The 14,828-nt window shown below is 34.5% G+C and overlaps 1 protein-coding gene across 1 annotated transcript in view; it reads left to right on the forward strand.

Moving 5' to 3' along the window:
* The window catches only part of ubr4 (ubiquitin protein ligase E3 component n-recognin 4), a 90,805-nt gene that overhangs the window by 31,448 nt on the left and 44,529 nt on the right, over positions 1 to 14,828 (forward strand). The window contains 15 exon segments of the mRNA XM_056448882.1: positions 1,246 to 1,316; positions 1,405 to 1,552; positions 3,513 to 3,746; positions 4,910 to 5,080; positions 5,899 to 6,081; positions 6,168 to 6,326; positions 6,424 to 6,576; positions 8,657 to 8,884; positions 9,044 to 9,201; positions 9,305 to 9,476; positions 10,109 to 10,310; positions 10,403 to 10,566; positions 12,004 to 12,220; positions 13,505 to 13,721; positions 14,411 to 14,474. Of these exon segments, the coding sequence (XP_056304857.1) occupies positions 1,246 to 1,316; positions 1,405 to 1,552; positions 3,513 to 3,746; positions 4,910 to 5,080; positions 5,899 to 6,081; positions 6,168 to 6,326; positions 6,424 to 6,576; positions 8,657 to 8,884; positions 9,044 to 9,201; positions 9,305 to 9,476; positions 10,109 to 10,310; positions 10,403 to 10,566; positions 12,004 to 12,220; positions 13,505 to 13,721; positions 14,411 to 14,474 (2,541 nt within the window).

Below are 14,828 nucleotides of genomic sequence, written 5' to 3' on the forward strand. Positions count from 1 at the left end.
AACATTACAAATTGTGAAGTTGGATGGCTACATTACCACTGTGCTACAAAAAATCTTTCAGATGGGGTGCTAGTGGCTGGATACACAAAAAAAGAAGCCAAAAAGCCACTGTGGCGACACCCTTACATCTTTTTTATTTACAATCATTTCACTGCTGCTAGGCACTCATTTTCGCATGTTATTCCAACCTGAATTGATAAGCGGGAGGTTTCCTATACCATGTTCAGTACGATTTGCCTTCATCTCTCGTAACTAGGCGTCCATCAACCATTTTCTCAGAGGATGACAAACGGACAAACCATTGTTGCAGGTTCGATACTAGTTTATGGTCGTGCAAGTGGTGTGCCTCTATTGCAAATGACAAACTTAAACACTAAGCTTATTGGCACTGCTTCCAAGGGGTGCACTCAGCAGCCACATTTTAACAAAACTAGCCTTCATGCCAAAACTTCATACCAAACTTTTATCATTATTGACAAGGGTGTTCGTACATAACGATATCGATTTTATCGCCCAGCCCTGTCTTAAAGTCGGTATTAAATTAAAATGTACTCTTCTTTTTATACATGTATAGTAGTGCTTGTTATAAACAATATATATGTGAACATTATTTTATAATAATTAATTTGCCCTCAGAATCTTTAATCCAATTTCATAACCCTCTCTCCCCTGTCGAAACAACTTTTCTTTACTTCCGGTCACATGGAATACCTCTTTGGTGGGGCTCTCAGGGTCTCGTTTCTTTATTCCCTTCATCCATTCGTCCGTCTTTTTTCATTATGTTAGCAACACCCATCTTCCAACAATCCAATCGGTTCACAAAGGATGAAATCATGCAGTGCCCCACAATTTTTTTTTCATGTCAGGACCGTTTCAAGTGGATGTATGTCACTTTAGAGGGAAAACGGACCTTCCGTTTCATGGTGATTTTTAGATATGAAGGGCAGATAGATGGAATAGCGTGAGGAACAAGTAATGACAATAGCACAGGGTTTCTTTTAACTAAGTCATAACAAAATGCAACAAACAACAAAGGGGTACAATAAATGGTCTGGTGTGCTCTTATGTAAGGTGGTCTTTTTTTATTGGTGATGACATCAGTGTGTGTTTAATTGATAAATAAATGGACCAATGACTGGAATGTAAGAAAGCGAAAGTAGACGAGAGCAAGAACAGAGAGACGGAGAGGAAATAAAAAAACACTAGCATGTAACAACAATGATATTTGAGCTTCTTGTGTTTTAGGATGAGGATTCGCTCTGCAATAAGCTATGCACCTTCACCATCACACAGAAGGAGTTCATGAACCAGCACTGGTAATAGATCCACTCTGCCTTCGTTTGCTATGAAACAGAAGCGTTGGGAAAGCTGTCGGCCTTTAATCGCCTGCTCTTCCCCGCACAGGTATCACTGTCACACCTGTAAGATGGTGGATGGGGTAGGTGTGTGCACAGTGTGTGCCAAGGTCTGTCACAAAGACCATGAGATCTCCTATGCCAAATACGGCTCTTTCTTCTGTGACTGCGGTGCCAAGGAGGATGGCAGCTGCCAGGTGAGACCGAATACTTCAGGTCATCATGGGAAAAGAGCAACTGCGGTAACTTTGGCTTGCAAATCATTTATCATTGACTGCCATTAGCTCATTTCAGATCTCCCTCAATTCATCAGGGTTTGCAACATTTCATCTTTTTTTTTAAATTTATTTATTTTTTTATTGTAATTTAGCAAGTTTATTCTTTGTTTTGTAGTATTTTACTTTAAGGGAATGCAGTCTAAAGGTGTAGATATAAATAAAACATTTACTGTTATTGTTTCAAACATCATGTTTTTTAGAACACATTTTCCATTTTACTAACTACAGCTGTTAATCTCCATATTAAACAAGTTTATATTCTATTTAAATATTGTAGATAATATTTAATAATAACAATGTACACATCTGTTGATATGACTATCTTTTGCAATTCTTACAGCTTTACAATTTTTCTAAATAATTTAAGAAAAACATTGGTTCTCAAACTTGTAAACTGCTAATTAAAGCTTAAATTTAATCTTTAGCATATTTTTTTTTGAAAACTTATTTACTTATATTTCAGGGCATCATCTTTTTTGATTAAAAATACAATACAAAGAATAATATTAAAATTATTATACAGTATTTAAACATAGTTAGCCTGCAGTTATATAGTATATAGGTGATGACTATGTGTGCATGTTGAACATTCTTACATGTTATAGTGCTTATTGAAAAACCCATTTACATGCAGACCAATGGGCTCTATGCACAGCTAGAGTTTTAAAGCCAACAAATAAACTTATGTTGAAAGCTTAATGTGATTTTTCAATTTCACAAGGTTGTTTTTACAGCATCGATGTTGTAATGTAATTACAATACATTCAGTTAAATAGACTTAAGCATTCATTTAGTTTTTCAAGCGTAAACCGAGATGAAAGACCGTTGTAATTACTAGCGACGTCAGTAGCAACAAGCTAGCGCAGAAATTCTATTGAAAGTACTAGATTAAAATTAATTTCCATGTTTTAAAGACTTCTTGTTTGGTCTGATAACCACTTCATATTGTATATCTAACAGGCAGTGAAAATCACTGATTTTTTTTTAAGAAATCAGATCTTAAACGTGACAATTTTGTAATGGAAAGACAGTTCACCAGAAGCCCTTGGGCTGCCTGGCTGAAAATTAAAAGTCCGTGTGCATATAGCTTATAAACTGACATTACAAGTAAAGCACATTCATCAAGCTTAAAAATAAAAAAAACATTTATATTTTTGTCATCAAAACACTGAGTTTTTAAACTATGTTGGTTGTCATTTTAAATAAGTAATAATATTAACTTTAAATAAGGATAGTATTAATAATATTCAAAAAGAATAATATTGTTAAAAAATAAAAACTATAATTTATTTATTCCATTATTAAATTATTATATGCAATTTTGTTCATGAAAATAGTTTGTTCTTTAATATTTACAGTTAATTTACATGTTAAAAAGCTAGTTCACCCAATTTAAATTTCCTCACCATTTATGCACACACTCTTCTGAATTTCTTGCTCATGTTAAACACAAAACAATATATTCTGAAGAATGTTGGGGAAAAGCAGCCGTTGACATCCATAGTAGGAACAAAAGCAAATACTATGGAAGTGTTTTTTTTTTTAGCATTCTTCAGTATGTCTCCCTTTGTGTTCAACAGAATAAAGAAACTCAAACAGGTTTAGAATAAGGGGAGTGTTTGTAATTGATGACAGAATTTTAAAAAATTGTGTGAACTAATCCTTTAACAGCTGTTTCAGATAAACATTTCAACATTTAAGTCATTTCCACTCATGCATGTCTCCTTAATGAAAACACAAAGCATGTAACGATCAAATTTGATTTCCTCTTCCCTTTCATGGCCACTCCACCCCTGGCATAAACATCTTTTGTCAATTAATTAGACCAGTTAATTGCATCCCACATCTCTGATTCTGGATCTGTATGCTTGTTTCACAGGCTCTGGTGAAAAGAAGTCCCAGCAGTGGAATGAGCTCCACCATGAAGGAGTCCTCAGCCTTTCAGAGCGAGCTGCGCATGCCAGAGAGTGCCATCCGCCATCAGAGCTCCTCACCAGCGGACAAGGGCAAAGTGACCATCTGTGATGGCAAAAACAGCGACGATGACAAGCCCAAGAAGAGCAGCGTGTGTAAAAACATTGAGGGCTGCAGAGAAGACCTGCTCATCCAAGTGGTATGAAAAGTGCTATGATCTTTTTCTCTGAATAACTGAGGACATTTGCATGCACACTAATATAGGTCACAAAAATTGGCTTATTAGAATAACCCATTTAACCATTAGACCAATAAACTGGCGTTACAAGGAAACCACATTTATCATTTATTTTCCATCAAAACATTGTGTATTGTTGGTTTTCATGACTCATGATCCAGCTCAATTTAGCAAGATTAATTTCACTAACAGAATGAGAGTGAAGACATTATATAGTAAATGAAAAGATGTCTTTATATTAGGATATTACTGCATGTTTCTCTGTGGAGTTGAAATATCGCAAAATTCAACTTTACGTTTTAAAACAAACCCCAAAACTAATGTTACACAAAAGAAATCTCTTCATATACTTACTCCCAGGGCAATTTATATCAAAGTTTAGCTGCACCTTTTTGGTGTTTCGTAACATCTAGTTTTTATGGGTTTAATTGTTAGCCCAACGCTCAACCCCCAATCTGAAGGACCAGGACATACACTACGAACAATTTAACTTGCCCTATTCACCTACAGCACATGTCTTTTTACTGTGGGTGAAACCGGAGCACCCAGAGAAAACCTACGAACATGGGGAGAACATGCAAACTCCACAAAGAAATGCCAACTGACCCAGCCGAGCCTCGAACCAGTGACCTTCTTACTGTGAATTTATGAATCTCTTCATATAAACAAAGTCATTTAAAAGTAGAGGCAACCACTGCGTATCAATCATCTTGCAAACAAAGATGCAGCACACAAAGAGCATGAACTGTTTGTAATCTAATGTAGACTATATGATTTAAAAAACGGCTCATATATTATTTCCTTGAGATGCAGCATTTGTGTTGTATAAGAACACAATTAGAGAGATGAGAACACAATTTTAAAAGTTTTTAGGTCAAGAAAGCATTCACTCTCTTACTGCAAAACATTTGCTCAGTCTGGATGTGCTTAAATCCAAATTGCACACAAGCACATTTCGGAAAAACAACAGAAAATAGGTTAACACATTTTACATGCTGGGTGAAATCCGGGTAAGAGACAAAAATGTAGCTGTGAGGATCAGTTTATTCTTGAACTGTTTATGACCTCACTCTGATAAAGGAAAGATGGTTAAAGTGTCTCACTACTGTCATTTGTTTTTGCAGGCAAGCTCCTCCACAGCAGCACTAGTGCTAGAGTTGCTGATTTTTCTAATGGATGCCATACAGACTAACTTCCAGCAGGCATCAGCAGTGGGCAGCAGCAGCCGTGCTCAACACGCTCTCAATGAATTACACACTCAGGACAAGACTGTGGAGATGACCGACCAGCTCATGGTATGAACCAAACGCGTCCAAGTTAATTTAACCCTAACCTATACAGAGTTACCGATAATTTTTTAATTTATTTTTATTTTAAGAAGGGTCTAATTATTGGCAATTATCAAGCAAAGAAACCATCTAAAGAGATAACTGAAACTCCAAAAAAACTACAACTATCCTACACATTATTAAACACCGAAAGTATAATGGGTAGACATCATCTTTGAGTAAAAAATGTGGTCGGAAAAAATCTTGAATGTTCGAGATACTGAGTTGACGAGGTTATTCCATCAGTGGATTTTCCCTGATGTCACAGTCATATTCCAAGGTGACAATGCCAGGATTTATCAGACTCAAACTGTGAAAGAGCGGGTCAGGTAGCATGTAAGATCATTTTTACACATTGATTGGCCCCCACAGAGTCCAGACCTTAACCCTATTAAGAATATTTGGGATGTGCTGCAGAAGACTCTCTGTGCAGAGGTCCGACTCTCCCGTCATCACCTATAGAATCCTTGTAAAATTAATGCTTCTCTGGATGGGAAGAAATGTTGTGACATTGCAGAAGCATGTTGAAACTGTGCCACAGCGAATGCATGCCCTAATCAAAGCTAAAGGCAGTCCAACAAAACATTAGAATGTGGGACTTTTTTGGGAAGGGCAGTGTATTTACAAATTCATCTTAAAATATCTTCTTTACATATTTATGACTCTTAGTAAACTCCGCTCAGGTCTTTTAAATGCTTTTTAACTGCAAAAAGAACAACAATGTGATTTCTGTGAGTATATAAGGACATTAATTCAGAAGTGCTTAATTTATTTTTATCCTCCAGGTTCCTACACTGGGCTCACAAGAAGGTGCTTTTGAGAACGTCAGGATGAACTACAGCGGCGATCAAGGACAGACCATCCGGCAGCTCATCAGCGCTCATGTGTTGCGTCGAGTTGCCATGTGTGTTCTGTCCTCTCCTCACGGACGCAGACAACACCTCGCCGTCAGCCATGAAAAGGGCAAGGTGATCATAAAACCTCATCACCGGTTTGCGTCTTTGCTGCTTGTTTAGTTGCAACTACATACCATTTGTCTGTATTTGTTTTGTAGATCACTGTCCTGCAGTTGTCTGCTCTGTTGAAACAAGCTGACTCCAGTAAGAGGAAGCTGACTTTAACGCGACTGGCCTCTGCTCCGGTTCCTTTCACTGTGCTCAGTCTCACAGGAAACCCCTGTAATGAGGATTATCTGGCTGTGTGTGGACTTAAGGTAACAATGTAGACAACTGTTGGTGAATTAATTGACAGGATTGTTGCCACTGATGTGTCTGTTTTGTGTCTGATTTCTCTGTGTTTCTCATCTACAGGACTGTCACGTTCTGACATTCAGCAGCACAGGCTCTGTGTCTGATCACTTAGTCCTGCATCCACAGCTCGCCACTGGGAACTTCATCATCAAGGCCATATGGCTTCCTGGATCTCAGACAGAATTGGCCATCATAACTGCAGATTTTGTCAAGGTGAAATTTTATACTTTTTTTTTTTTTTTTGATTCGTTAATCAAGTTTGTTCAGTAATTTGTGCATACTTGTATAAACATATTGTTAGAATTATTGTTAACATTGTTAAATATGTATTGTTAAAAAATGTAAATAAAAAAAAATATATATATTTTTTTTTGTTTTTGTTTTTAAATGTAAGTAATATTTTAAATAATTATTTATTTAAAAAATACACTTATGCTCACCAAGACGGCACTTTTTGAAAAATAAATATAAAACAGTAATATTATGTTATGTTATTATTGTTGTTATTTTAAACTATTTATTTTTTATAGACAGGGTTGGGCATTATTTATGATACTAGTATTTCAAATATATATTTTAAATACAAAATAGTATTTTGTAATCTGTATTTAATAGGGTTTATGAAAATGGCTTAATATTTTGTGTCAAAATACTTAAGCGTCTTGTATTTTTTAAATACTGTAAAACACTTTGTAAGAAGTCTACATGACATCATAAAAATGTGGCCTTTAATAGTGATGTTTTCTCAGTTATTTGCCAAAGCTAGACTATAAAATTGATTAATATTGAAAGTTGATCAATGCCTGGAGTATGGATGGAAATTATGCATCACATATAAAGAAAATAACAGACAAATAGCAGGTGTAGATTCGGGAGCAAGTCAAAGTAAGACAAACAACAAAGTACTTCAGTGGCGATACCTACAAAACTTCATAGGCGGTTTCAAATGCCAGTAGCTGATCTGCTGGTTCTCTTTATAGGTAGTTAATTGCAAACTTTGATGTAGTTAATGAGTATGAGACTAAAATATTTAATAATACTCCAGACTACAGACTGGTCAAAAATTTCCAACTCTGGTTTTATGGCAGCAAAAACAGATAGTGTGTTATATTGTGTATAATATATAAGAGTACAATTGCAAAAAAAAAAACATGATTTATGGAAATAACTAAAGCTGAACATTTTAGTAGATTTCAGAAATCTTGATTTAAAAATTTTTTTTTACAGATTACAATTGCAAAAAAAAAAGCAACTAGATTTATTTAACAAATTATGTGACCAAAAATGTTAAATAACCTTTATCATTTTAAATAACCTTATATCACGCTTCTAAAATGTAAGACTGTTAAGAGATGGAAGCAATTTTTACAATAGATAAAGATATAGAGAGAGATATAGTACTATATTGCAACTCATTATCTGCATTAAATGGTTTTTACAGTGATTAAAGAGATCATCTTCAAGACAGAACTTTGTGTATGAAATTTGTGTAAAATCTATACTAAAATCAAAGAGAAACACGTGTTACATTTTTATGAATACCTCCTCATGTACAGTAGAGGTGAATGAGGTGCAGAGAAGGAATTGATCCAATATACCTATTGATTGAAGGTTTGCGAAGAATTTTTATACTTCCTTGTAAAAGTATTTTAGTATTTTTAAAATACAAAAATACTGTATTTTATTTTGATACATTTTGTGGCTACTGTATTTTGTAGTTTTTTTGATAGTTAAAATGGAGGTATTTGGTATTTTATTTTAAAATAAATGTCAGTGTATTTTTGCCCATCTTTGTTTTCAGATATGCTTTTTTAGTGATCAAGAAATATTATAAATGAAGTAGTTTTTTTGTAAACATTGTTTTTGTTTATTTTTATTTGTTCCTTCATTTATAAATTTTTTTGTTGAATTTATTTTTCCCCAAAAGAATAGAATTGATTGAAATCAAAAATCTTTTGAAGACTTCTTCACTTCTGCAAATACAAGCGCGAAAAAATCTAGCACTATACATTCAATAGCATAATTGTTAATGGCATTAACAATTTTGTTTTATTTTATTTATTTTATTTTTTTTATTAACAATAAAAGTTAATGGCAAATTATATGTTTATGTATATTAAAATTGTATGCTTCTGATACTTTGAATGCCAATGGATGATTCATCAGCATTTGAGTCTTCACAAATGATGCCGGTTTTTTGTTACAGTGAAATTAATCTTGTTAAATTGCCGGTTAGTCAAGGCACATTTATTCCATCAAAAGTAACATTCCTTTAATCTCCTTTTTCTTTCAGATTTATGACTTATCCGTGGATGCTCTGAGCCCCATGTACTACTTTCTGCTACCAAGTTCAAAGATCAGAGATGCCACGTTCCTCTTTAACGAGGAGGGCAAAAACATCATTGTGATCATGTCCTCAGCTGGCTACATGTACACTCAGGTGATGGATGAGTCCAGCAGTGCCCAGCACGGCCCTTTCTACGTCACCAACGTCCTGGAGATCAACCACGAAGACCTGAAGGTTTGTAACATCTCATACTTATACAAAATCTTACATTTCAGTTGGTAAAACCTGCAGAATCACCTTTTTCTTGTATATCGGACTGCAAGGTAACTAAGTAGATTTGAGAATGAATAGAGAGTGAATGCATGTTGAGTTTGTTGTGTGTTTGATTCACAGGACAGTAATGGCCAGGTGGCTGGAGGAGGAGTCTCTGTTTATTATTCCCACGTCCTGCAGATGCTCTTTTTCAGCTACAGTCAGGGCAAGTCATTTGCTGCCACAGTGAGTCGGAGTACCATGGAGACACAGAGGCTCTTCACCATCAATGTCAAAGGGTAGGATTCCTCTCATAAGAAACATTTTGTATCTTAGTGTTAGATTTAAATCTGTATTTATGTGACTCGGGTGATTTGTTTTTCTGTTTTATTGCATGTACAGGTCTAATGGAGGCAGCAAGACATCTCCAGCACTCTGTCAGTGGTCAGAAGTGATGAACCACCCAGGCTTGGTGTGCTGTGTCCAGCAGACCACAGGAATCCCTCTGGTCATCATGTTGAAGCCAGACACGTTCCTCATCCAGGAAATCAAAACCTTGCCTGCAAAAGCAAAGGTCAGTTCTTATATTTTTATAGTGGTCCTGAGGATGTGGAACTGCTAAAAGCACATTACTTTTGTAATTATTATACATTTTTTGTCAACATCTGTTGCTTTGTTTTTTGAAGCTGTAATTTTGCTCTAATCTCTTATCAATCACAGTTAATAACATTGTGTGATATTAACAGCAAAAGAAAATGCATCTTTGAATAGATTCACTATCTTATAATATTAGGAACTGTAAATAATGAAAAAAATACTCATTTTAAACCATAATTTGCAGCAAATCTTACTCATTCCTCAATTTTTTTTTGTTAATTCAAAAATTTTATATACGCAATATGCTTAGAGAATCCAAGCATAAACATATTTGAATAAATACAAATATAGAAACAAAACTATAAATCTGCCTAAAACTATAATGGACATTGATTTTGGCTGCTGTTATATTTCAACATCAATTTTTTTTTATATAATAAATATAATATGTTTTTTATTATTATTATTATTATTATTTAGTATATGTAACATGAGTGTATATTGGATTCATTTTGGTAAATATTGAATGTTGAGGATATTCGCAAAAGTTTGGTGTGAAATATTAGAATTTACGTAAAGCAAAGACAAACAAATCTCCTCTCTTCTCAGATTCAGGACATGGTTGCGATCCGTCACACGGCGAGCAATGAGCAGCAGCGCACAACCATGATTTTGCTGTGTGAGGATGGCAGCCTCCGTATTTATATGGCCAATGTGGAGAACACATCCTATTGGCTCCAGCCCTCACTTCAGCCCAGCAGCGTGATCAGTATCATGAAACCTGTTCGCAAACGCAAGACGGCTACGGCCAGTGAGTCACACCACACATTCCGTCTGACTCATCACGTGCTGTCAAGTGATGTTTACTCACATTTGTGTGTCATTTTTGTGTTCCCTCATCAGCCACCCGCACATCCAGCCAAGTCACTTTCCCTGTGGACTTTTTCGAGCACAACCAGCAGCTGACAGAGGTGGAGTTTGGAGGCAATGACCTTCTGCAGGTCTACAACGGCCAACAGATCAAACATCGGCTGAACTCTACAGGGATGTATGTGGCCAACACCAAGGTAACAAACACAATCCTACATACTGATGCACCAATCTCGATTTTTCATAGCTGATTCCAATTGCTAATTTTGTTGAAGCGGTTTGGCCAGTTATGTCTAAACAGTCAACTTGTATATTGCCTCATTACAAACATACAGTTGAGGTCAAAATTAAGAGCCCGCCTGTGATTTTTATTTATTTATTTTTTTTTATATATTTCTCAAATTATGTTTAACAGAGCAAGGAATTTTTTTACAGTATTTGCTAAAATATATTTTCTTCTGGAGAAAGTCCTATTTGTTTTATTTTGGTTAGAATTAAAGCAGTTTTTAATAAAAAAAAATTAAGGTCAATATTATTAGCCTCCTTATGCAATATTTATTTTCGATTATCTACAGAACAAACCATTGCTAATTACCCTAGCTTGCCTAATTAATCAAATTAAGCCTTTAAATTTCACTTTCAGCTGGATACTTGTGTAATGAAAAATAGCTAGTAAAATATTATGTGCTGTCATCATGGCAAAGATTTTTGGAAAATCAGTTATTGAAATTAGTTATTAAAACTGTTGTGTTGAAAAAAAAAAGTTCTTTCCATTAAACTGAAACTGGGGGAAAATATACAAGGGAGGTAATAATTTAGGAGGGGAAATAATTCTGATTTTGACTGTGTACATTTAATACATTTACATTTAGATCTTGAATATACATTTAATTAGATTTTATGCCAAAAAATCATTCCATCTAAACTTCTTTTTAGCACTTTTTCTTATAGATACTGTAGATCAGAGATGCCCAAAGTAAGGCCCATGGTAACCTTTGATTTGGCCCGCCACCCCATCTGAATAGAGATGGAGAATGATGGGGAGGTGGTTGGGCCAAATGCCTTTGACAGAGATTGTCATTTTGAATTTATTGTAATCTTTTGTTTCTTAGTTTTATTCTTGAGATACAAAAAGCCACTTGAAATTAAATGATTCCATTAAATGTTGTAAATGATTTAGACTTTTAAAATGTAAATACAGTCACTTGACACATAGAGGACAATTCACAAGTCATCTGCGAGCAAATCAAGGTAAATGCAGGAGCAGCTGGAATGTATTCAGCATTGAACTCCATTGTGTTATAAATGGGATTGTTTTTGTTTGTAATTAGTTCAGTGTAAAATGTTAAAATGATACTGCAGTAGTTAATAGGATTTAAAGCAACATTTTTGGGAAGTTCCCCTTGGCAAATTTATTGTAATATAGTTTGGTATATATTTGGTCCACAGCCCTCAATCCAGTTTGGTTTTAGGCCCTTTAAAGGAAAAACTTTGGGCACCCCTGCTATAGATGCTATCTTCTTATTGATAACTTTCTACCCCCAATTGTTTTGGTGCATTGCTAATTCTAGATGCAGAAACAATCATAGCTACTTTTTCACTTCATTTATTTTATTTTTGGTTTTTGTCATCAGCCTGGAGGATTCACGGTTGAAGTAGTGAACAATAATAATTCAATGGTGATGACTGGAATGAGGGTGCAGGTGGGCACTCAGGCCATTGAACGAGCCCCGTCCTACATCGAGATCTTCGGACGCACCATGCAGTTGAATCTGACAAGATCCCGCTGGTTTGACTTTCCATTCACTCGAGAGGAAGCCCTTCAAGCAGACAAGAAGCTCTCCATTTTCAGTAAGAGCACAACAGACATTTTCTGTAGCACATTGTTATCTTCAGTAATTTAATTTATTATTTTTTTTTTATCAAATTAAAAAAAATATTACATTATTAAAATATTACATTATAGCATGGTGTAAATGTATATTTTAAATTTCTATATATTTTGTACTCTGACTATTTATTGTATTGTCAGTAAATCTTACAGTTTTGCATTTCCTATTTTTTCCACTATTTTAATTAGCATTTATTTAAAAATATGTTCGTATAAACACACACAAATGTATATACATACGCCTTTGATTTATACACACAAATAAATATATACATGTATATATATCTATATATATGTGTGTGTGTGTGTATATATATATATATATATATATATATATATATATATATATATATATATATATATTATGTATGTATGTATGTATATATATATATTATGTATGTATGTATATATATATATTATGTATGTATGTATGTATGTATATATATTTATATATGAATGTGTTTGTGTATACAGCATATTCATATATTTACATAAACATTTAACAGATCTTAATTAACTACTATAAATAATATAGTATTTATCAATTGCGAAATATTATCCATTTCACATGTATTTTTACTAATTATATTATACTTTATTTTGTTAAAAAAAAACGTAATCAGGTGCAGTGCTTAGCATAAATGAGTAAAACCCTTACAAATCTCTAATTTTAATTAATATTTTCTAAAGGATGCTTTACAATATTATATTTGTGCATAAACATTAGTTTAGTCAGTGCTGAAACCAGATCTGAAGCTAATCTATCAAAATAACTTCTGATAATGGTTCAAAAACTAGTAGCCCAAATTTTATGTTAGAGAAAAATATTAAATAACATTTTCAAAAATGGTAAAAATCAAGAGAAACAAAAAATAGTTAGTAGTAAGTCTTTTTTTTTGCAATATTTTGCTTGAATTTAAATGTAATATATTTTCTGTGCCTAAAAAATTATTTTAATATCTATTTTATAAAACTGAACCTATATATATATATATATATATATATATATATATATATATATATATATATATATATATATATATATATATATATATATATATATATATATATCTATATAAAACCCATATTCACTGAGAAATGGATACAAATATTCATTTTCAAAATGGGGTGTACTCGATTATCATGAGCATTGTTTTACACCTAAATTCCAAGAATTTAGACCCTCAGCATTTGTACTTATAGCCAATGATAATGTTTATTTTAAATTGTTTTTTTTTTTGTAGTTGGTGCCTCAGTTGACCCAGCAGGTGTCACCATGCTGGACTCCATTAAGATTTATGGCAAAACCAAAGAGCAGTTCGGCTGGCCAGATGAGCCTCCGGAGGATTTTCCATCAGCTGCAGTCAACAACGTGTGCAGCCCAAATCTCAACCAGAGCAACGGCACCGGAGAGAGTGACGTCACCAGTCCCATCACAACTAGCGGCACTGTTTTGGAGAGGTATAGCTGTCTCCTAAAACCTGTGTGCTTAATCTGATTTAGTATAAAAAACACTTCTATCTTTATCTTCATTTCACAAAATTCACAGCATTTAATCTGTATTATTGTCTCAAGAGTGGCCATAATTGATGTCAGTAATGTAACTATAATGAGAATCAGAGGAAAGAGGAGAGGGGAGTGTGACGTGTGACGTGTTCAGTGCATGGCTGCCATCATAATGACCTTGTGCTCGCATGCTTACATTTCCTGTGTTTGACATACAAATCATTTTGGCGCATTTCGTTTCTGTGATCCTCACACATTTTTCTTTTTCTTTGCTCCCTAAAACAATATAAAAAAGTTGTGAAACTGAGTCCTTATCAGCCTTGGACCGGTTAGTAACCGCCCTTTCTCTGCTTGTGTGCATGGTGGTTTGCTTGAGTGTGTTTGTGTGTGTCTGAGTGTGTGTGTGCGTGTGTGTTTGTGTGTATATATGCCAGAGACGGCAGTCAGACTGAGCTTGTTCTGGTGTAGATCACGCAGGACAATTCTAAAGGCTTTAGTAATGACTTAGGTGCTAATGTTTGATTATGTGGTTTGGTTTGATGATGCTTTGAGAATGGTGTAGAATTGGACAGTGTTTTGCTGACTGCTGTTGTATTTTGATGTTTTGCATTACTTGCTTTATCTAATTGTGGTGTGATCTTTAGGCTGGTGGTCAGCTCACTGGAAGCTTTAGAGAGCTGCTTTGCTGTGGGCTCCCTTAATGAAAAGGTAAGGAAATCAAAAGCACCACTGAATCACTACTAGTTAAAGGGCCATGAATCCCCCCCTACTTTAGCAGGGTGTTTTTTTACACCTATAGTTTGGAAAAAAAGTCAGGAAAGTGGCTGAGTCCAGCTTTGTTTAAGTGGGAGAGTCGAGTGGCGAAAGAGAGAAAGGGTTTGCATAAAAGGGGGAGTTTCAGTATGTGCACGTGCTGATTTTCACAGAGGCAGCACAGACGCAGGGCAGAAAGACAGTGACTACATTTACAGGGACATCAGTGATTGAATTATTTGCCTTAATGTAAATAAGACAATAATATGATTAGTTTTTACATGAGTTGCTTTTTGAATGTTTCTTTCA

Source organism: Danio aesculapii, chromosome 23 (assembly GCF_903798145.1).
Source record: "Danio aesculapii chromosome 23, fDanAes4.1, whole genome shotgun sequence".
NCBI classification, from domain to species: domain Eukaryota; kingdom Metazoa; phylum Chordata; class Actinopteri; order Cypriniformes; family Danionidae; genus Danio; species Danio aesculapii.